At 40.2% G+C, this 24710-nt stretch overlaps 2 protein-coding genes and 2 long non-coding RNA genes across 8 annotated transcripts; 1 reads left to right on the forward strand and 3 right to left on the reverse strand.

The window, feature by feature from the left end:
* Nucleotides 1-181: 181 nt before the first annotated feature.
* LOC112265412 lies at nucleotides 182-3262 on the reverse strand. The gene is made up of 2 exons (XR_002955765.2): nucleotides 3149-3262; nucleotides 182-2019 (listed from the first exon to the last, which is right to left on the reverse strand). It is a non-coding gene; the product is annotated as an uncharacterized LOC112265412 (long non-coding RNA).
* LOC112265406 lies at nucleotides 1840-7350 on the forward strand. 5 transcript variants are annotated; one of them, XM_024442679.2, is made up of 5 exons: nucleotides 1840-1964; nucleotides 3897-3997; nucleotides 4984-5035; nucleotides 5692-5921; nucleotides 6101-7350. In XM_024442679.2, the coding sequence occupies exons 1-5, from the start codon at nucleotides 1958-1960 to the stop codon at nucleotides 6386-6388; spliced, it is 678 nt and encodes a 225-aa protein (XP_024298447.1). In that variant the 5' UTR covers nucleotides 1840-1957; the 3' UTR covers nucleotides 6389-7350. The 5 variants fall into 5 exon arrangements, 4 of the variants coding, with proteins under 4 accessions (XP_024298447.1, XP_024298449.1, XP_024298448.1 ...); XM_024442681.2 differs by having other exon boundaries at nucleotides 4984-4998; nucleotides 5745-5921; XM_024442680.2 differs by having other exon boundaries at nucleotides 3897-3988.
* On the reverse strand, nucleotides 6995-15191 carry LOC112265414. Its single transcript, XR_002955767.2, has 3 exons — nucleotides 14813-15191; nucleotides 14214-14297; nucleotides 6995-7283 (listed from the first exon to the last, which is right to left on the reverse strand). It is a non-coding gene; the product is annotated as an uncharacterized LOC112265414 (long non-coding RNA).
* Nucleotides 15192-22238: 7047 nt separating this feature from the next.
* Nucleotides 22239-23689, reverse strand: LOC112265410 (POU domain class 2-associating factor 1-like; the record flags this gene model as incomplete). The annotated part of the gene is made up of 1 exon (XM_024442687.1): nucleotides 22239-23689. A coding segment is annotated over one exon (357 nt), but the record flags the coding sequence as incomplete, so codon positions are not given.
* Nucleotides 23690-24710: the final 1021 nt, after the last annotated feature.

Here is a 24710-nt window from a genome sequence, read left to right on the forward strand (position 1 = left end):
AATACTTCAAGAAGTGAATGGGAATCTCCACCTGAATATTTTACTTTCAAAGACAATGCAGTGATCTGAATTGGTCAATGGGTGCAAGTGATTTACCATACTCCGTTTCCCCGATTAATCAATGCTTCCTGTGTTTGGCGTTTCATTTATACATTTCAAGAAATAAAAAACATAGATAATGTATAGGGCAGTAGAATTCTTTATTATAAATCCATTATAATAAAAGACACTGCAATAAATGCATGAAAATGAAACATATTTTTTGCTAAATTGACACATGAAAAAAACATGCCTTTTCCGTTTGTTGAGTTATACTTCGTTCTGTTATCACGACATCGAATTAAGACTTAGGGAGAACCTACTAACGTATATCCTACACTAGATGGCGCGGTTGTTTCATGTTACCTCGTCTCTTACAATAGCGTAATTCATGGGGGGGATTGCAACGGCAGCAATAAATTAATTTTAAAAAGCCAAACGTTAGATATTCTATGAGAGCACTAGCATAATATTCTTGGTAGTTAGGATAATGGACCTAGGTCCTACTTTATGGAAGGTCAGAAGTTTGTCAATACAACTACCCAGTGGAGATGATGGGATTTAGGCCTACATAATAGGGATCATTGTATAGGCCCCTACCAGTACAAATCAGGAAAGGCCATAGATTGTATTGGGCAGATAGTGTGTGCATTTTCTCAATATATGAGTGAGGATAATGATAGATCGATACCCCAAAACTGAAATCTAAGCTATTTGAATTAAAACTAGGTATAAGTTCGAGTTCATTGTTTGATATGTTTGTAAATTGTTATTCAAATGTAATGTAGGCTCACAATGGAAGAACATCTATAGGAAATGGTTTTCTCTAAAGCAATGTGCTGTTTTCTCATATCATATGTATTAAATTGTAAACTCTTATAAATTTAAACTGGTATGGACAGTAACAATATTCAAATAAGTCTATCAATTGAAATGACTTTGTCCACATCTAAGTAGGCCTAGCCTACACAAGTAGACTAATCGGGGAGTCTTGTCATTGAATTAAAAATATATCAGACGTTTGTAAACCGAATTTTTGCATTGTAATTCATTTGTAGATAGTATTCTCGATTCATATATAGGAGACCTGGGATGTCAAATCAGGTTTGACATGTGAATGGCTGAAACGTTCAGTCTTTATATTATAGAATTCATGTAACTACACTAAATAATGCTAAAACAACTATAATACAATTGGTAAGACGTGGGTGATGTGAGTTCCAGTGATGGGGAGCATGCAATTACTGAGGGAGCAATGGAGTCAGTGATGGCAGAAATGGCTGCTACCATATGCCACGCCCACAACCTAGACATGTCATAGTTTATTGTTTAAAATAAGACTAAAAATGTATGGTCATAACGTGTTGATGTGCTCATCCATCCTGAAATACATATGATCTGCGATGTTTAATTGTTGGTCATGTTTACATAGAACATCTAACCGTTACTTTCCTGTAGTGCCTCATTATGAAGAGGGACTGATGGGCAGATTGGCAAAAGATGGATAAAATGTTCAAAATGTCAATTTCTTTTTGGTTTGGGTATAAACTATTATTAAATTATATTAAATTAAATGTTATTTTAAGTGCGTATGTATTGATTTATACTGAAAAATCTGTATTTTTGAGTAGCCTTTGAATATTCAAATTGAAAGTAACGCGCAATCAAATCATTGTCAAATCATTGAGTTCTAGGGGTTTTAAAAAGTAGGCATGGAGAGAAAATTTCACAAACTAATATATCCCTAGCTATATTAGGGTATTATTGTATGCTCTGAGACAGTTTTAAGACTTGTGTGTTGAGAATTTATGTGACTTTTATGAATATTTCGATATAGCCCATATAACTCAGCCAGAAAAGGACATTGTGGAATCTCATAACTGCTCTTCTTCCAGGAGTCCTTCTTAATTTGCACAACATGTCTGGTAAGTTTAGCATTCTTTTTTCATCAGATCATGGTTCTTTTTTTGTACGTTCCTCCTGAAAGAAAGAAAGAAATATAAATGTTAGAACAAAACGATTGGAAATAATTGACATTGCACAACATGCTGTTTCACTTATATGGGAACTGCGAGGTTCTGATGAAAACCTTAGAGATAAAGTATGTAACTCGTGTTTTAACTAAAGAATAATGTAAACTAATTTTCAACAATGGCCTCATGTGGATTAATGCCTATTACCTGCATGATGTATGCTATTTTCTATTGCAATAGTTGGCAATTTAATTGAACAACGTTTTTAAAATAGTATTAAGCTTATTTCTTAAACATCACTACTTTTGGCCATTTCGTCCACGTTAGGGCGTAAGGTTAATTTAACTCAAACGCGGTTTTATTTGCATTATTCTTGTCGATTCAACTGTAATTGTAGTCATTCTAATCACACTTTAATATGTAAATGTACAAATGGTCATTTTAAGCAGTAATCAGTGGGATGTGTCTTTTGGGTAGCTTTACTATTTGCCACATTTAAGACAAATCATGATCTGACATTTCAGAATATGAATATTTAAAAGGATGGGTTTGACAGCCAAGCACACCTCTTTAGATTCTGCCGGCAGCTGCTATTATCGAATCACCTTTACCGCCAACTTTCCACTCCTGAGACAGTCTCTGACTGCCTTAATGAGTTCTACCATTGTGTGGCGTCGTTTCTGTAATGACTTTAGTCATTGAAGAAGAACGTTATACCCCTTATAGTTAGAAGTGAAGCCATGACATACAATCGAAGGCGTACATATATGAGTACCGTTCATTTTAGCATAAAAATCTAAACGCTAGGCTACTGCACTAAAACATTGAACATGAGTTTAGAGTGGGTATAGGCAACGGCTCTAACCTATCTGCCTAGTTCCCGATAATTTACAGTAGGCTATGTTTTGATAGCGTAAATTAGTATTCAATTTAATTTAAAATACAGTCCTGCTTCAATGGATGAATTTTTACAGAAAACGAAATGGTTTTACTGCATAATTGTCAGGTGTGGGGGTTCGATAGGCTAACCGGAATGATCATCAAAACCAAAACAACCTTTATTTTATCGTCGGGTAGGCTAAAGCTCATATTGTTATCCCATGGCCTACCAAGTGCGGAGCGTAAAAGTAACTTACTTTTATAATCGGACGAATTTCTCAAGCGAAGTCTTCCATTTTCACCTTATTTTCACCGGATTTGTGGAGTCCTTTGGGTCTTTGTTATTGACTCTTACTAGACTGTTGTTTGCCCGCTTTACCTGTAACCTAACTTTACTTCCCTACTTTCACGGAATATGCCGCTATCAGCCCCCTTTCATGGATCGCAACGATTAACCTGTGTTTTAGGCCTATGTATAGAATAAAAAGAAACATATTAGCTAAATAAAATCGAAACGTTACATTTACAATATCATTTTTGCACAGCTTTCCTTTGTGCTTGAAATGAGTGTGAAGGCAAGCCCACTGTATTGACTGTGAAATTCGAAACCCTGTCTCTGTCGTGCGAGGTTCTCGCAGAGGCAGGCTACAGAGGATATAGACCTATGTAGGACAATATTAGGACACTTTCACATGGGCAACTTTAATACAATAAACTCGGCAACATTTGAGCGTTTGTTCATACTATAATGCATAATTCGTTTGAAATTCACAAATAATTCTAGATGTAATACATTGCGTTAAACACCCTGATCAAAACAATCTTATAGTAATATTGAAATGTGTTTTTAATAATATTCCAATGTTTTAAATTATTGAGTAGGCCTAATTAAATTGTTGCGTGAAAGTATGCAGCAGGCAGTGAAAGTGCTCAGGAGTGGCAGGGTTGGGACCATTCAAGTTTGTTTACAGTAAACATCGACACCATGTTTTTCTCTTTTGACAGATAAGCCAAAAGTGTACCAGGGTGTGCGGGTGAAGACAACCGTTAAACAGTTGCTGCAACAGAAAAGAGCTCTCCAGACATCAACTAAAACGGTTAGAATGGTAATTCCCCCCCTACACACACACACACACACGCACGCACGCACACACACACACACACACACACACACGCACACACACACAGTCTCAGTATAATTGGAGGTGTTGCTCTCTCCATGAAATCCCCATTGCAATAACTTCCTCAATTGCCGCAACAGCCACCAACCTAACCCCGAACACGAAGTTGCATGTCTCATTAATGATTGACCACCAGGTCTACTCTCTAGTAGCCTATCAATGATCGTTTAGCAGTAACAGTGGGATATTTTTTCATGTAGGGACAGTTCCAGTTGTTTTCTGTGATATTTTACAGCACATTTAGATTCATAAATCAGAAAATATGTTCTTATGTCCACATGGCAATTGGCAGAACATATGGCAAAGATGGCAAAGATGACGCTAATTATTATTACTCCCTTAATTGATCACACATACTGTAGGCTAGTAGTTATTGGATCTATTTCTCTCCTTCTCTCTCCCTGTCTCTCAATGTTAAATTTAAGGGCTTTATTGGCATGGGAAACATATGTTTACATCGCCAAAGCAAGCGAAATAGATCTCTCTCTCTCTCTCTCTCTCTCTCTCTCTCTCTCTCTCTCTCTCTCTCTCTCTCTTTCTCTCTCTCCCTCTCTCAGACACACACACACACACACACACACACACACACACACACACACACACACACACACACACACACACACACACACACACACACACACACACACACACACACACACACACACACACACACACACACACACACACACACACAACCCTCCGAAATGAAGAATAAAAAAATAAAAAATAAACAAATGCCATTATTGTGCTATACAGTGGGTGGTAGGCTACTTGTTATTTGAAGGTAACAAGTAGCTTTCAAGGGGATGAAAAATAACCAGCACAAAAATCGAACTGTTGCAAATGAATGGGGACTTATGTTTTTTCTCTCTCTCTGACTCTCTTTCTTACTTATTTTCCTAAATGAATAGAAATCCCAGAGCTTGGTGAGTCAGGATGTGTGCGTCTCCTCCTCCTTGTCAGGTAAGTTCAAATATGTCCAAATAAATCAACATTTCGATACAGCGTTCCATTGTCTGACATTATCTTGATCCCAAAATCGTTGTACGACAAAAGCATCACCATGGATGGTCCAGAATCAATGTTCTATAGTAAAAATGGTTTTATCTTGACTGTATCCAAACCTGCTAACGAAAATAAATGTAGCCTACAGTAAAGTACAGTAAATGCCATTTGAAATGTCCAGTGGGGGCGTTGCAGTAAATCATAATCAAATAAACAAGCTTTGATCCAAAAGACAGAAGGCAATGCATTATGCATCATACATGCAAATAGCAGAATAGCTGTAAAATCACAAAAGCCTATTATAAAATATATTCGGAGTCTGAATTGCGCATCAGATTCGGTCAGGTAAAATATCTAGATTGACACTTACATGGAGAATCAACGACCACAGCAGAATAGTTGGAATATATATCTTTGTATACAGTTGACACTGGCCAACATTCCTAAAGTGCAGTGTACTGGGACCTTTTTATAAACTTGCATTCAAATGTGTTTTTTAGCTGTTGGTTGGTGGTGCTGTGACATCACTTCTGGAGTCTTCACTTATTTACATGTCTCTCTGCATGTGTTTATGTATGCATCCTCTTACTGATCCTTCTCGTTCATTCCTATAGGCCATTACTTTGATTATTTCCCTGAAGAGATGAATTCCAACTGCATCTTTCAGCCGCGGGCCATTCCAGAGAGCAACGTCCAGATGGACAGCTTCGATAATCAACAATTGATAAGCATGATGATCCCCAACGAGACCTACAGCAGTGGTATTCTGCATCCCGCTACCTCAACAAATCTTTGGCGCCAGGAAAATCACTCCCCGAATATGGGCTATTACGGCCATGGCATGGTATGCTTTATTCAAATTCAGTTGCGCAATCTCCTCTCTTTGCAATTACGCACGGTCATATGAAATATTTGACAAAGCTCAGGCTGTTTGTTAATTCAGAGATTTGGCTTGGAGTAGGACATGGTTTCGTTATACTGTACTAGAATAGTAATGCACATCTCCCCTGGCTTGTTTTTCAGGCTCCCAGCTCACCGTCAGGTTCCCTGAATATGCCAAGTCCGGTCGATTACAATAGTTATTCGCCACAGGAGTCTTACTCTTCATCGTGTTACAACTCTCCGACGAGGCTGGACTTGAGTTATGGGTTTGTTCCAGACCACTACCACTACCAGAACTGCAACCTCCAGGAGAGCGTCTCCACTCCAGAATACGCACCGTATGGCACATCAGACTATGTATACGCCTCGCCTGCGGAGGACAGCTACTTCAGGCGTGATTTGTCAAATTCAGAGCTGTGCTACCTTTGAAAATGTATTCGGTCTTTGTTGTCTGTGTAAATACAGTGTAATGTACAGTCAAAACAATGTCTGTAACTCGAAGTCAAACGTTGACACTTGTGGCATTTGTTTTAAGATGTAGGCCTGCTTTGCATTTCAGAGTGTTTGCGGTCGAAGTTTCCTCCGAGTTTCTGTTTTTGATATGATTGGAATAATGGTTTTAAAATTCCCGAGTTTGGATAAATGTTGGATATGTGTGGGCTTAGTGCTATCTTCTTAGTTATTGACTTTGATATTTAAGCAATAAGGCAGGGGGGGGTTATGGTCAACATACCACGGCCAAGGGCTGCTCTAACCTCGATGCAATGATGATGTCATCCAGTATATTTTTTCAGCATATTTTTTCTTATGGATGCATTCATTTTGTAAATTATTTGAAAAGCCTACCCAAAGGAAATTAGCAGCATCATCCCCTTCAACTCACTATTTAGTTTCCCTGTGCAGATGCACACCGAAGCTTAGTTAGAAACATTAACTTTAATAGACCAATCATTTTCAAGTTATTTAATCATATTTACTGCTAAGACACAAATAAAAATGTCTAATAAACCAAGACAAATTACAATAGACAGACGATCATGATCTAGAATTTGTTTTATAGTGTTTGTCATTACAAAAAATAATCTCAAAACCCACTGACAAACGAAGAAAAACAAAACAATAAGGTTAACATTGACCGCTCTGGATGTGGAAAAATTATCTTCCATTAAGGCAGTTGCAAGTGCACGTCGCATCAGGTCACATCCAACTCAAGAGACGCCTGTCTCCACTCTACCCTCCGTGCACACCATCCTCTGCCTCGGGATCCAAGTCTCCTCCGAGGCCGAGATACAGTGGGGTTGAGCAGGGATAGAAGTAGGCCTGCCTGTCCAAAATGATCATATTGTTACATCTCACCAAAAATTCGCACCAATAAAAGATAACTACCTGGATAAGGATTTCATGTTTTTATAACACACAACAGCTCAAAGGGGGTTTGATAATCGCGCACGAGTTGTGTGTAATAGAAAGCATAATCCAGTGCCCGCCAAATGCGCGCGCAAATCAGAATGTATTCATGTACATTTGTTACAGCTGCTTATAACTATGACTATTTTTACCCCAGTAGTTTACTCTCACTCTCCTGTCTTCTATTCTAAACATTATGTTCGATAGCAGCAGTCATGATTATTGTAGCATCAACCCACATCCAAAAGTATAACCTTCTCATGTATGCAGGCTGCAAGCATAGTGCAGCACATACCTGCTGTGATCCTTGACCTCTTATGAGGTCCAACTCATTAACCAACCAGTTTTCTGGGATAGTGATCTTGTGAAGGGTTCTGGGGTAAGATGCTTCTTTTTGGATTTCTAAATCCTCAGTAGAGCACATTTTTCTCTTTTTATACAATCTGAGCTGAAGCATGTGTCTGGGTCTGCTCTCATTCATCAGAATGGAATTAATAATGAGGATTCTGGAAGAGAGGAAGCCAAGGGCTGCAGGTAGCGCTAGTGTTTGTCGTGTCATCAGAAGATCCTCAGAAGAACCTATGAGGTATTAGACTGAAGGCAAAGAAGGGGAGGAGGAGGGATGCAATTGCATACATGGCACACAAGGAGAGTACAATAGTTGAAAGAGGGGCCTTCAAGTATGGTCCTTTCTCTTGACCTCTAGTTGATGTTGAACATATGAAATTAAAGAAATCTTTAGGGCCTACATTATGAGCTACTATTAAATGTTTGGCCCCGATTTCATCACTGCTTGCATCTGCAGACCTGGGTTAAAATAGTATTTGTTTATTTTTTAAGATAATTTAGATGTGCTTGATTGAGCTTGCTTGGCACAATTGAACCAATGGAATAGTCCCAAAATTACAAATGTGCTGCCCATCTCACACTCCAGGCAGGCTCAATCAAACACTCAAAGTACAGTATATGAAAAAAACACATACTATTTGAACCCTGGGCCCCATTTGATATTTAAAACTCTTACTGGCAGCTCATAGGTTCCTGGGTTTCTATTCCAGCCAATTGGAAAAGTTAGCTGTGGTGCTCAATGGCCTAAATTAGTTGTCTTATAACTTGATTGACAAATGTGACAAGGTGGTTTGGTACTGTTTTGGGTTCTACCATTGGTGGGAGTGGAGGCAAGGCAGGGTTTTGGGTCAAAATAAAGGATATTCATTGTATGAAAATGTATCTAAACAAGAAAACTGTGTAGCTTTTCAAAAACAAAGCAGGCATTGTACCTAATATAGAACCTTAACCTCATCTCCTATCACATTCAGCTCATCTAAATGTCTCAAACCCTTTATAAGGCCTATGAATGCTTCACAAATCATTCATAAACAACTGAAAGTGGTCCCACTAACACAAAAGGGATAGTTCAGTCAAATTACACATTTACTTATTGAATTACTTACCTTAATCATACTTAGAAATGTGTCTGTCTTGTCTCTCAGTCTTTTCTATTTAGTTAGGTCTCGATGGGCTTGAGGAACTCCATGCATTAGAATGATATTGGGGATATTGAGCTCCTAGGGATAAGGAACCACCCTCCATTTTATATAATCGGTTATGCTGTGTTATGCACCTGATTAACATTTTTATTTTTTTATTTTGCAACCTTGCCTCCTTCTTTACAGCTCCCTTTCTACACATCTTTCATTCTGAGCATAATATTTACTTGCAACATAAAGACACAATGAAAAGGACAAGGAAACAATTACCAAGTACCACACCATTTGTTCCATACAATTTCTCAACTTAAATGTAAAAAATAATATTGAAAAAATAAAGGGTTTTATGCTGTCCAGATGAACTGACAGTCAGCACTCACTCAGTGCTGAAAAGGAAAAAGTCAAATTAATGCTAGGGTGTGTTCAGGGTTCCAAAGTCCCCCTACTCTCATGCCAAGTGCCTGTTTAACAATCCTCTGTGGAAATCCCCTGTTACACCTTGTCAAATCAAATCAAATCAAATGGTATTGGTCACATACACATATTTAGCAGATGTTATTGCGGGTGTAGTGAAATGCTTGTCCACCCTAGATCAATTTGCACTTTCACCTGCTAAGACTCATGAGCCACCCGCAATATGACAGAACACTGCTATTGAGCCTTTATTTTTAATCTAATTGATCTATTAACCATGCCAATCGTACAGTATGGTTAGGCTATTGTTTAACACTGTTGGCTAAGAGATTATTTACTCTCTGGAAGTGCTGTTTGTACATAGAGTCTGTGTCATCATAGCCTTCATTCAAAATGTATGTGTTACAAATCATCCTAAACTACATTTATTGAGCTACACATACACCTTCGGAAGATTTGAGCGTGACATTTAAAACGTAACTTAACTGTGACAGTATACCCCGGAGCTGATCATTTGACAGTAATTGCCCTTGCAGTAGCTGTAATTTCAAACAGCTGCAATAATTGATTACTGAATGTGGGAAAATAAGTTGCAAACCCTTGTGTCTTAACAAAGTGATCGGTGAGTGGGATGTGATTGTGACGAATGAGTAATATTCCTCCTGGGGCACCATTGAAGGATTGAAAAGAAAGTGAACAACAGCTCACTGTTTGCTACGTTCGATCGTTATTAGTGAATCTCATTCCAACATGAGTGCACCGAATATGAATCCCTGAAGTACCACTTACATATCAAACATCTATATTACTTCATAGAAAATAACTTGTGGTATTTGAGGATCAAACATACTCCAGTATGTGTACATATGTGTATATTTGAAAGTCACAGGCACTGATTCATTCTCATTCACAGCATTTTCTTATTTGTCTTTGGGTTGGAATGTTTGCTGACTTGGCACAATGTCACTTCAAAGGATTGTGTTGATGTTTCCTATCAAGTCCTTACTTGTGTGTAAGGAAGGCGGACCCGATAAAAGTATTTCACAAGGTTTGATATCGGCACAAGATGTAAAGCACGCTCCTTCTGTTCGAATCATAAGGCCTTTTAATACTGACCAACCAGAGGAACACATTCATTTATTGCTGTGATAACACCATCACGACTGGGGTAGGTGGCATGTAGCTTTGCGGTTAAGAGTCCTGGAGCAGACTAGGTGAAAAATCTGTTGATGGACCCTTGAGCAAGGCACTTAACCCTAATTGCTCTGGATAAGAGTGTCTTCTACTAAGTGATTAAAATGTAAAATGGGTAAGGAGAGATCCATTCCTGACAAAAAGAGAGACAGTATGTCTACAGATTTTATTTTAATATGTAGATTTCTTTTCTATAATTACATGTACCACATTCATAGACTGTTGTTTTTTATTTACAGTGTTTGCCAAAGCAACATTATTATGAATTTTATATTAGCAGTTCTGTTTTTGAAAACAGTACAAAATGGTTACCTCTAAAACATGAGGGTCAGTCCATCTGCACATAATAAAATATGTGATTCAATACACATGGTGTGTTGATTCTCAGCTCGTGGGTCTTTTTCCACATTTATCTGCCGGCCCAGTTGGTCAGCAAACTGGCTCAATCTAGTTGTGATCATCTGCATGCGGGATTGTTAGGAAAAGAGCATGCAGAGCAATGTCCTCTGAAAATTCAAGATCCTCAAGCACTGAGAAGGGAGTCCACTGGATGTGGCCCTCTAGGTCGGTCTTTTACAATGTTCCTAATGAATCAGTCAGTAGCAACCATGAAAATAATGGGTGAGAGAATGCATCCTTGGGGTACGCCACAGATGATGGAGAACCAGTCTTTTAAGGTTGTTAACAAGGATGATACATTCAACTTCATCTCTAGAGGCAGCTAACAAGTCATTTGTTTGTGGGGGATGCCATGAGAGGACTTTCCAAATGATGTTTCTGAGCACAAGTTGAGGTATAAAGCGGCTTTCCATTCCAGGCATTGTTGTATGATGTCGCGTATAGTGAATGTGTGGTCCATGCAGCCACTCCCTTTTTTGTGTGAAAAAAAACCAAGCCAGAGAGGAGTGTGACTATTCCTAAATGAACTCCCATATGTTTTCAAACAGGTCTATCTGTGCATTTCGATGCAATTTCAGGGGTCGTTCTTGACCATCTCAGCATTGATAGTGTCAATGCCTTGCCTTTTGACCAGTCCTTAGGGATTGACAAGTCATCATTGTAATTAAGAATGTATTCTTAATTGATTTACGGCTATAAATAAAGGTGAAAGAAAAAAATACATATAAAAAAGGGATGATTAACCCTAGATACATTCCTAGATGTTTACAAACAGGTCTGTTCCGAACAGTGTTTGTTCCTTTTGGGAAATGTGTGGGTTAGCAAGGCCATACATGTTTGTCCCAACAAATTGGCCTGACTAGCACGCCTGTGCTCTACCTTTCAGAAATTGTGCCCTCTAGCACCAGGAAGCCAGAGCAGGGAGGGAAGAGAGGTGCTGCACCATACACGCCACAATGACACCTGCAATTCTAATTCTGTTTCGAGAGCTCCCCTACACTTTGGGGCTGCAAACTTCAAACTCTTTTACTATTGTTATTGCATTGTGTAAAAAAATCTATATTTTCCTACACTCTCTTGTTTTTGTTCCAGACCTACTACCCAGTTCTATTTAGTCCTTATAGACCTTTTAAGCTTCAGGCCAATAACATGCTTGGTCTTGGGAAGAGAGTATCTGACCTCCAGAAAAAAAGGTGTCATAGTGCCACAAATCTTCACTACTTTGTCCAATAATTTTTATTTGGCTTGTCCCTTCTCCTCTAAACAGGCTGATTTATTATTGAGACATTTTTATTTTGGCCTGGTCCAAATTTCCTAATATAATGTAGAATTTCCTCCTGGGTTTTAAGGAATGCGGTGTGGTACTTTTTTGGTCCTGTTTTTTTAGTCTTGGGTTTTCCTCATCTTGAGTCTGATCTTTACAATGATGAGATGTTTTGTCGCTGTATGTGTTCCCCTGTATTTTCATGGTTTCAGTAGAGGTCTTTTCCATTTGCCATTAGACCTAATTACCCGCAGTACATATAAGTCCCAGTCTAAATGTATCCTGACATTTTACTCTTTGAAGACAAGGGATGATTGAGGGCAACCTTTTCATTCCCAAGAGGGCAAGTCTGAGCATGAACTCTGCTCATAGCTATTGTATTACCAATACACTGTGTTGATGTAGCATTTTTTTCACACAGAATTTCTCCCAGTAGATGAAAACTCAGATTGGTCTGAACCTGTCTGAATGCATCTCAAAGCAAAGGTTGATTACTTGTGCATTTGTACCTCATGAATATACAGTCAGGTCCGTCATTATTGGCACCCTTGATAAAGCTGAGCAAAAAATGCTGTATAAAATATATAATACACGTTCTTAGCTATATTGTATGCAAAACAAATAGGGAAATGTTATTATTTTATACTAATACAATTGCTGAGAGAAAGAGATTTTGTTTAAAAAGTCATTTAAAAAAACTCAAAAAGATACAGGTCAAAAGGATTGGCTCCCGTGTTTTCTATACTCTAGCACCCTCCCCTTATGAGGTTAATGACACTAAAACCTTTTTCTAAAATGTTTACTTCTGAATTATTGAAATGTTTGTATTGATGCTTGAAGAATATAACTTCTAAATGCCTTCTGAGCTTAGTTAAACCGTCATACCCTAACAGAACCCCAAATATAAGCTTGTTTCAATCCAATGTTGGTAAACAAAGTAAATGTGAACAAACACTATATAGCCTCAAAATATGGTTAAAACTATAATTGTTATGTAATGGATGGTCAGTCCTTACATCCATAGCTCTGTCTAGGAATTTGAGAGTGGTTACATTTCCCCAGCCCTATCCCTCAGCTTTTTACCAAAACTGGGGTGAGGAGGTCGCTTTGTTAGTGTCTCAACTGCTGATTGTCGCTTTAACAAGGGCCCCAGGACCAGTGGAAGCAAAATAGCTCCATAACATCAAAGATCCACCAGCATATTTTACCATAGGTATGAGGTACTTTTCTGCATATGCTTCTGTTTTTCAACTCCAAACCCATCACTGGTGTGTTTGAAAAAAAGGCTATATTTTTCATGGCATCTGACCATAGCGCTGGTTTAAGTTTGATAAACAGAATTGGCACTTGGATTGGAATCGGTGCTATGATCAGATGACATGAAAAAAGAGCTTTCACCACGCACACCAATGGTGTGTTTGGCGTTGAAAAACAGAAGCATATGAAGAAAAGTACCCAAGGGGGAGGGTGCTAGAGTATTGAAAACAGGGGTGCCAATAATTTTCACGATTTTTTTGTATTATTTGTTGATTTCACCTGTGTTAGTTACTCACCTGGTCTCATCAGCTCCTTATTTAGTTCAGTTCATTCTGTTTGTGCCTTTGTGAGGTATTGTTCGTTTAGACTCTACTAAGTCTTTTCCTAGCTCATTTGTGAGAACCAGTTATAGCCTTCAGTCCTAGTTTTGATTCACCTGCCTGTTTGCCTACTTGTGTATGACCATTGTGTGCCTGTGACCACGATTCCTGCCTTCTGTGAAGGTGAAATAAACACCTGCAGCGATCAGCGCGTGAATCTAGACCTTTTTCTCTCTGAGTATTCATTACACCATAAGCATGTGTGTGAGGTGTATACTTTTGTTTCAAAGTAGATTTGTTTAAGACTACCAAGAATCACTCTGTGTGACCCTGATTTATTCAACTGCAGTAAAAGGTTATTAAACAAGGTTTTACAGCAAGTTGAATGTTATAGTAAAACCACAAAATGTGACTCTGTAGGCTGGCTATGTACGATGGCAAACCAGCCTATAGAAGCATCTGGCATGTGCTGGGATACAAACACTAACTGAAGGAGAAGATGAATTTACCTGATATCAAGCCAATAGCAATCTCACCCATGGCACCTTCCATGGCAGAGATTGGATTTGGGTTTTCCCCCCCATCTCTCAAAGCTATGAGATAAGAAAAATACCTGTTTATGCATACAGTACCATTTACCAGAACCACAATTATATGGTCTAGCTTCTGAGTTCATAAAAATACAATTATTCCCAGCAGTGCTTAATTTACAGAAACATTATTTATTTATTTTTTATTTTTTGAAAGTGAATCTCCATTGAGACCAATATATATTTTATAAGTGAACCCTGCAAATACACAAGTTATAAAATATGTAAAATAAAATACAAAATATTATAAATATTTTTTTATTATTTTTGAAAGTGAATCACCATTGAGACCAATATACAGTATATTTTATAAGTGAACCCTGCAAATACACGAGTTATAAAATATGCAAAATAAAATACAAAATATTATAAATATTCAAGAAAAACAATCACATTCCTCAGCAAGGAGGTACCTAAACAACATTTTGAACTGCCCGAGAGGCACCAGAACCTGCAGTTGTAGGGAACTCTGGTTGTTCAATATATGGGGTGAAAATAAACTAAAAAAGCAGATTTACCTAACTCTGAGGAGACCGAAGGGGTTTCCAGAATGTTCCATCCCTGAGACAGGGTATGGTAACTCATACTCGCAAGGTTATTCATTATCTTCAGATGAAAAATGTTTCATTTTTAACCCTACCTGTCATCATAGAACCCTTTTGTTTTAAAGCGCTACTCAAAACCAATATCACAGGAATTAAATGTGAAGGATTTCACACAATGCCTAACTAATCCTTGTCTCCTGAAACCTGTTAGATCATGGAGAGTGCCCATCAGAGCGCTGCCTTTACGTGATGCTTCTTGGCAGCCATAGCACATGTCCCGCCCTCAGTCTCAGGGCAGCTGTGCAGGCATGTTGGAGCATCTCTTTAGCCAGAATGAAGGTGCTGTATTCTTAAAATGATACAGGAGATACACTGGCTGCATTAGTTGAGAGCCATGATAAGAATCACATACTTCAGAGCTAATGACATAGTGCATTTGGAAAGTACTCAGGTCTTTTGCCTTTTCCACATTTGGTTACGTTACAGCCTTATTATAAAATTGATTAAATAAATAAAAAATCCTCATCAATCTACATACAATACCCCAAAATGACAGCGAAAACAGGTTTTTAGATTTATTTTGCAAATGTATTAACAGTAAAAAACAGAAATACCTTATTTACATACAGTTGAAGTCTGAAATGTACATACACTTAGGTTGTGTCAGAGTATGTGCTACTGGTGTTGAAGTCAGGTGCAGGAGAGTAGAGAATTGTGATCAGGCACACACTTTATTGGGCAGAAGCAAACAACAGACGGATGCAACAGTGTCCAACAAACCTCTAGCCAAAGGCAAAAGTGCAAAGCGCGACAAAGTCACAAATAAGCAAAAATGTTTAACAATTAAACATACTCCTGGTTGAAACATAGTACCTGGGGAAAAACCAGCTGGGCGTGTCAATACAAAACACGTAACAAAACAATCCCACACAAAGACATGGGGGGGAACAGAGGAATATATATATGCAGTTGATTAGGGAATGTAAACCAGGTGTGTATGAAAACAAGACAAAACAAATGGAACAATGAAGAATGGAGCGGCGATGGCTAGAAAGCCGGTGACGTCGACCGCCGAACACTGCCCAAACAAGGAGGGGTGCCGACCTCGGCGGAAGTTGTGACAGGTTGGAATAATTAAAACTTGTTTTTCAACCACTCCACAAATTTCTTGTAAACAAATTATAGTTTTGTCTACTTTGTGCATGACAAAAGTAATTTTTCCAACAATTGTTTACAGAGAGATTATTTCACTTATAATTCACTGTATCACAATTCCAGTGGGTCAGAAGTTTGCATACACTAAATTGACTGTGCCTTTAAACAGCTTGGAAAATTTCAGAAATGTATGTCAAGGCTTCAGAAGCTTCTGATAGGCTAATTGACACACAGTCGTTTGAGTCAATTGGAGGTGTACCTGTCGATGTATTTTGAGGCCTACCTTCAAACTCAGTGCCTCTTTGCTTGACATCATCGGAAAATTCAAAAGAAATCAGCCAAGACCTCAGAACAAAAATTTGTATACCTCCACAAGTCTGGTTAATCCTTGGGAGCAATTTCCAAACGACTGAAGGTACCAGGTTCATCTGTACAAACAATAGTATGCAAGTGTAAACACCATGGGACCACACAGCCATCATACCGCTCAGGAGGGAGAGGCGCTCTATCTCCTAGAGATGAACGTACTTTGGTGCCTAAAGTGCAAATCAATCCCAGAACAACTGCAAAGGACCTTGTGAAGATGCTGGAGGAAACAGGTACAAAAGTATCTATATCCACAGTAAAACGAGTCCTGTATCGACATAACCTGAAAGGCCGCTCAGCAAGGAAGAAGCCACTGCTTCAAAACCGCCATAAAAAGGCAGATTACGGTTTGCAACTGCACATGGCGACAAAGATCGTACTTTTTGGAGAAATGTCCTCTGGTCTGATGAAACAAAAATAGAACTGTTTGGCCATAATGACCATCGTTATGTTTGGAAGAAAAGGGGGAGGCTTGCAAGCTGAAGAACACCATCCAAACGTGAAGCACGGGGGTGGCAGTATCGAGTTGTGGGGGTGCTTTGCTGCAGGAGGGACTGGTGCACTTCACAAAATAGAGGGCATCATGAAGATGGAAAATTATGTGGATATATTGATGCAAAATCTCAAGACATCAGTCAGGAAGTTAAAGCTTGGTCACCCATGGGTCTTCCAAATGGACAATGACCCCAAGCATACTTCCAAAGTTGTGGCAAAGTAGCTTAAGGACAACAAAGTCAAGGTATTGGAGTGGCCATCACAAAGCCCTGACCTCAATCCTATAGAACATTTGTGGGCAGAACTGAAAAAGCATGTGCGAGCAAGGAGGCCTACAAACTTGACTCAGTTACAGCAGCTCTGTCAGGAGGAATGGGCCAAAATTCACCCAATTTATTGTGGGAAGCTTGTGGAAGGCTACCCGAAATGTTTGACCCAAGTTAAACAACTGAAAGGCAATGCTACCAAATACTAATTGAGTGACCCACTGGGAATGTGATTAAAAAAATAAAAGCTGAAATAAATCATTCTCTCTACTATTATTCTGACATTTCACCTTCTTAAAATAAAGAGGTGATGCAAACTGACCGAAGACCGAACATTGTTACTAGGATTAAATGTCAGGAATTGTGAAAAACTGAGTTTAAATGTATTTGGCTAAGGTGTATGTAAACTTCCGACTTCAAAAGTATTCATCCCCTTTGCTATGAGAATCAAAATTGAGATCAATTGCATCCTGTTTCCGTTTATCATCCTTGAGATGTTTTTACAACTTGATTGATGTCCACCTTTGGTAAATTAAATTGACATGATTTGAAAAGGTACACATCTGTCTTAATAATGTCCCACAGTTGACAGTGCATGTCAGAGCAAAAACCAAGCTGTGAGGTCTAAGGAATTGTCTGTAGAGCTCCGAGACAGGATTGTGTCGAGGTACAGATTTGGGGAATGGTACCAAACCTTTTATACAGCATTGAAGGTCCCCAAGGACACAGTGGCCTCCATCATTCTTAAATGGATGAAGTTTGGAACCACCAAGACACTTCCCATAGCTGGCCGCCCAGCCAAACTGAGCAATTGAGGAAGAAGGGCCTTGGTCAGGGAGGTGACCAAGAACCGGATGGTCACTCTGACAGAGCTCCAGATTTCCTCTGTGGAGATGGGACAACCTTCAAGAAGGACAACCATCTCTGCACAGCACTCCACCAATCAGGCATTTATGGTAGAGTGTCCAGACAGAAGCCCCTTCTCAGTAAAAGGCTCATGGCAAAATTACTGAGGATAATAGCGGACTACATTTCCATTCCAATTTGCCATATCTTCAATTTAAACATACCAGAAAGTGTGTGCCTTCAAGTCAAAAGTTATTCCGCTACCTAAGAATAGTAATGGCCCCTTTACTGGCTCAAATAGCCAACCAATCAGCCTGTTACAAACCCTTAGTAACGATTGGGAAAGAATTGTGTTTGACCAGATACAATGCTATTTTACAGTAAACAAATTGACAACAGACTTTCAGCATGTTTATAGGGAAGGACATTCAACAAGCACAGCACTTACACAAATGACTGATGATTGGCTGAGAGATCACAGAGGGTTTTATTTAATGGAAGCCTCTCCAACATAATCCAGGTAGAATCAGGAATTCCCCAGGGCAGCTGTCATTTTCATTTAATCTTTACTAACGACATGCCACTGGCTTTGAGTAAAGCCAGTGTGTCTGTATGCGGATGACTCAACACTATACACGTCAGCTACTACAGCTTCTGGAATGACTGCAACACTTAACAAAGACCTGCAGTTAGTTTCAGAATGGGTGGCAAAGAATACATTAGTCCTAAATATTTAAAAAACTGAAGGCATTGTATTTGGGACAAATCATTCAATATATATTCACTAATATATTCACTAAATATTGTAATAAATCATGTGGAAATTGAGCATGTTGAGGTGACTAAACTGCTTGGAGTAACCCTGGATTGTAAATTGTCATGGTCAAAACATATTGATGCAACAGTAACTAAGATGGGGATAAGTCTGTCCATAATAAAGTGTTACTCTACCTCCTTAACAACACTATCAACAAGGCAGGTCCTACAGGCTCTAGTTCTGTCGCACCGGGACCATTGTTCCGTCGTGTGGTCAGGTGCAACAAATAGGGACTTAATAATATGCATGTCAATCTCTCCTGGCTCAAAGTAGAGTAGAGATTGAATTCATCACTACTTGTATTTGTGAGATGTGTTGACATGTTGAAAGCACAGAGCGGTCTGTTTAAACGACTAGCACACAGCTCAGTCATCCTTGCATACTCCACAAGACATGTCACCCGAGGTCTCTTCACAGTCCCCAAGTCCAGAACAGACTATGGGAGGCACACAGTACTAAATAGAGCCATGCAACTCTATTCATGCAACTATATTCCACATCAGGTAACTGATGCAAGCAGTAGAATTATATTTAAACAACAGATAAGAACAGCAGGGACTGTGAAGCAACACAAACATAGGCTCAGACACATGCATACACACACATGATAACATATGTACTAGACACACATACACATGGATTTTGTGTTGTAGATATGTGGTAGAGTATGGGCCTGAGGGTGTTGTGTGTTGTGAATTCTGTGATGAATGTATGGTAATGTTTTTAAAATTGTATAACTGCCTTGATTTTGCCAGACCCCTGGAAGAGTAGTTGCTGCCTTGGCAGTAGCTAATGGGGATCCATAATAAACACAAATACATATACAGCTCATTTGGGGTTTGCCAAAAGGCCCCTAAAGAACTCAGACCATGAGAAACAGCGGCAGGGACTGGGAGAGTAGTCATGATTGAGGGAAAGATGAATGGAGCAAAGTACAGAGGAATCCCTGACGGAAACTTGCTCCCAATCTAATATCTCTAGAGTGACCTGAAAATAGCTGTGCAGCGACGCTACTCATCCAACCTGACAGAGCTTGAGAGGATCTGCAGAGAAGAATGAGAGAAAGTCCACAAATACAGGTGTTTCAAACTTGTAGCATCATATCCAAGAAGATTCGAGGCTGTAATCGCTGCCAAAGGTGCTTCAACAAAGTATTGAGTAAAGGGTCTGAACACTTATGTAAACGTCTATTATTTTTTGCAAAATGTTCAAAAGAATCAGTGTTATTGTTGTGTAGATTGATGAGGGGAAAAATAATTGAATCAATTTTAGAATAAGACTGTAACGTAACTAAATGTGGAAAATGTCAAGAGGTCTGAATACTTCCGAATGCACTGTATCATCTCAACATAGCTGTCGTCTTTCTTCTTAAGTACTATCAAGCAATGCAAACACAAACATCCTAAGGGCGTTAATACATGTTATAACAGGAATAAAAGGTGGAAGGCCTGATGGAGGACATTGTCATTGGTGATAGATTTTCAGGATGTGCCAAAAAATATAGATATATTTGAGAGATAAGACTGTGGTTCCCTTGATGATTTATTTGGAGTTTAAAACACTTTTATTATGCCACTGTCACACCCTGACCATAGTTTGCTTTGTATGTTTCTATGTTTTGGTTGGTCAGGGTGTGATCTGAGTGGGCATTCTATGTTGGATGTCTTGTTTGTCCATTTCTATGTCTGGCCTGATATGGTTCTCAATCAGAGGCAGGTGTTAGTCATTGTCTCTGATTGGGAACCATATTTAGGTAGCCTGGGTTTCACTGTGTGTTTGTGGATGATTGTTCCTGTCTCTGTGTTTTGCACCAGATAGGGCTGTTTTTGGTTTTCCACGGTTATTGTTTTGTAGTGTTCGTGTTTATCTTGTTGTTATTAAACATGAATCAAAGAAACCACGCTGCATTTTGGTCCGCTTCTCTTTCACCAGAAGAAAACCGTTACAGAATCACCCACCACAACAGGACCAAGCGGCGTGGTAACGGGCAGCAGCAGGAGCAGCGTAATAAGGATTTCTGGACTTGGGAAGAAATCCTCGACGGGAGAGGACCCTGGGCAAAGCCAGGGGAGTGTCGCCGCCCCAAGGTACAGCAGGAGAAAGCAAGAGGAATGGACATGGGAGGACGGTTTGGACGGCAAGAATATGGACTATACTACTTGGGAGGAAATAGGCAGGTGCTAGTTGTCTGGTGAAGACTGTGCCAGCCTCCCGCACCAGGCCTCCTGTGCATCTCCCTAGCCTTGCACGTCCTGTGCCATCTCAGCACTACAGTGCTCTTAGCAGTGCTAACCGTGGCGAGCGTGGTGCTGGTCAGGCACCATGTTATGCGGTGGTTCGCACGGTGTCCCCAGTACGCGTGCTTAGCCCGGTGCGCTACATCCCAGCTTCCCACATCTGCCGGGCTAGGGTGAAGATCCAGCCAGGGCGGTTAGTGCCAGCCCTGCTCTCAAGAGCTCCAGTACGCCTTCACGGTCCGGTCCATCCAGTGCCACCTCCACACACCAGCCCTCCGGTGGCAGCTCCCCGCACCAGGCTTCCTGTGCGTGTCCTCGGCCCAGTACCACCAGTACTAGCACCACGCATCAGGCCTACAGTGCGTTCCACCTGTCCAGCGCTGCTGGGGCCTTCCTCCTCTCCAGCGCTGCCGGAGTCTCCCGCCTGTCCGGCGCTGCCGCCGGAGTCTCCCGCCTGTCCGGCGCTGCTGCCGGAGTCTGAGGCGCCAGAGCCCCTCAGCCCAGAGGCGCCCGAGCTGCCGCCCCTCTGTCCCGAGCTGCCGCCCCTCTGTCCCGAGCTGCCGCCCCTCTGTCCCGAGCTGCCCCTCAGTCCAGTGGGGTCATTAAGTAGGGTCGCCGTGGCTAGGAGGCCACGGAAGCGGACAAGGTGGGGGACTAAGACTACGGTGAAGTGGGGGCCACGTCCAGCACCAGAGCCGCCACCCAGACCCTCCCCAATAGGTTCAGGTTTTGTGGCCGGGGTGTACTGTCACACCCTGACCATAGTTTGCTTTGTATGTTTCTATGTTTTGGTTGGTCAGGGTGTGATCTGAGTGGGCATTCTATGTTGGGTGTCTTGTTTGTCTATTTCTATGTCTGGCCTGATATGGTTCTCAATCAGAGGCAGGTGTTAGTCATTGTCTCTGATTGGGAACCATATTTAGGTAGCCTGGGTTTCACTGTGTGTTTGTGGGTGATTGTTCCTGTGTCTGTGTTTTGCACCAGATAGGGCTGTTTTTGGTTTTCCACGTTTATTGTTTTGTAGTGTTCGTGTTTATCTTTTTGTTATTAAACATGAATCAAAGAAACCACGCTGCATTTTGGTCCGCTTCTCTTTCACCAGAAGAAAAACGTTACAGCCACACTGTTAGCTGTGTTTCATGTCATACTTAATTTTGATAAGATAAAGATAAGCATTTTCTGTTTAATCTTCAACTGAAAATCAGAATGTTCTGTAATAGTTGTGTTTAGAGCATATCGTATGAGGCCTTAGAACTGTCAGTTCTGTCCACTCTGAAACGTATTAGTATGCTATTGAAGTCTTAAATTGAGTAATGGCATTCAAATTAATTTACAAGTTAACTTTCATTAAAAACATACAGAAAGAGTAGAGGTTTGACAATTATTGACAGAATATGTTTGACATAATACATTTTGAAGCCTCACACGGTCTTCAGGATCTCTAAATACTGTAATGTAACATACTGTAACGTAAACATTCCCTCAAACACAAACCAATAAACTGAAAGAACACAAGAGCAGTCTTGCTGGACCTCAGACCTGTAGTAGTTGGTTTTCTTCAGGTGGGTGTGGCAGGTGTGCTTCAGAGCCCCTTCTCTGACAGTTTCCCCTGGGGCCTGGGGGGTGGTAGACATAAAAACCCCACAGGGGAGCCACAGATGGGACAGCCAGATAAACAGAGAACCAAGGCCTTTCCCACTCTTGGACCATAGTTAGCTGACAGCCATAACTTCTGAATTCTGATTTCAAAAGATAATGACAAGAGAGTGCAAGGCTACAGGCAAGATGATGTTTTCATGTTTTATGTCAAATACTCTTCAAAGCAGACCCTGGATAAATATCAATATGGGTTCATTTAACAATTGAATGACGTCTCAGAGTACCTACTTTTAAAACAACTGTATTCGATTATGGTTGTCAGAAAGGAGGTATTTCTTTAACAAATAAACATCTTACAAGTAATTTAAATTGATGCGGGACAAATCATTCAAGGCCTGTCTTTCAGTTACAGCATCTATAATACATGACAGCAGTTATTTTTCAGCAAAACTCTTGTAAAGTAAATAATAGAACTAGTCAAACTACAACACTGTTCCTTTTACATCATAAAAAAAGCAATTCACAGTACTTCAATGTACATTACAACATAAAGGAAAGAATGACTACAAGCACCATGTACCTGAATTATGAGCAATAGAAATACAAGGGTTACCGACATAATACATTCATTTATAACCCATAGATAAAACATTCATAAGCATTCTGTAAACATTTCAAAAATGATTATGACTGGCTCCAACACTAATATATCTTAGACACTGGGGATGAAGTTTGAGGAACTGTTCACATATGTGTATTTGTCATCCTGATCCTGGTCCTCCAGAAGTTTCCCCAGAGGGTTGGGCTCTTCAGCCACAGCAAGACTCTGCTCCAGGGGCTGGGGGTCCTGCTGGGGCATGGTGGGGGTCACTGTCATGGACATGGGAAGCAACTGAGACCCAGCCAGAGTGGCAGGGTGAAAGGCAAACTGCACGCCCGATGTAGGGATGGTGGTTAGCGGCTGGGTCCACGGGATATAAGTCAACACTGAGTCCTGGAGGTCCACTTGCGTGAGGGCTGTGGACGTAGGTGCTAGGGTCTGCACCGACAACAGTGGATGTGTTTGTAGTCAAACCCCAACTATTTTGTACAGGTGAAGGTGTATATTACTATGCTCTGTGGATATGATGGAATGTTTACAGAGTTTATGCTTTAAACCTCTTAAAGATCATACCCTTTTTTAAAATTTTTGCCTAAAATGACATACCCAAATCTAACTTCTCAATCAGAGACAGCTGTCTATCGTTGTCTCTGATTGGGAATCATACTTGGGTAGCCCTTTTCCCCTCCTTTCAGTGTGGGTAGTTGACTTTGTTAGAGGCATTATAGCCGAAGTTAAGCTTCACGGTCGTTTCCTTGTTTTGTTGGCAACATTTCTATAAATAAAAGGAAAATGCACCTTGGTCCGCTTCTTACGACGCCCATGACAAACTGCCCATACATAGCTCAGGACCTGAAGCAAGGATATGCATATTCTTGATACCATTTGAAAGGAAACACTTTGAAGGTTGTGGAAATGTGAAATTAATGTAGGGGAATATAACACATTAGATCTGGTAAAAGATAATACAAACAAAAAAACATACTGCTCATTCTGTGCATGATTTCCTGCAAGACAGGAATGTCAGTGTTCTGCCATGGCCAGCGAAGAGCCCAGATCTCAATCCCATTGAGCACGTCTGGGTCCTGTTGGATCGGAGGGTGAGGGCCAAGGCCATTCCCCCCAGAAATGTCCGGGAACTTGCAGGTGCCTTGGTGGAAGAGTTGGGTAGCGTCTCAAAGCAAGAACTGGCAAATCTGGTGCAGTCCATGAGGAGGAGATGTGCTGCAGTACCTAATGCAGCTGGTGGCCACACCAGATACTGACTGTTACTTTTGATTTTGACCCCCGTCCCCCTTTGTTCAAGGACACATTATTCCATTTCTGTTAGTCACATGTCTGTGGAACTTGTTCCGTTTATGTCTCAGTTGTTGAATCTTGTTATGTTCATACAATGTTTACACATGTTAAGTTTGCTGAAAATGAACGCAGTTGACAGTGAGAGGACGTTTCTTTTTTTGCTGAGTTTAGATGTCCGGGTGGGGTGGGT

This window comes from Oncorhynchus tshawytscha, linkage group LG13, assembly GCF_018296145.1.
Source record: "Oncorhynchus tshawytscha isolate Ot180627B linkage group LG13, Otsh_v2.0, whole genome shotgun sequence".
In the NCBI taxonomy this organism is placed as follows: Eukaryota; Metazoa; Chordata; class Actinopteri; order Salmoniformes; family Salmonidae; genus Oncorhynchus; species Oncorhynchus tshawytscha.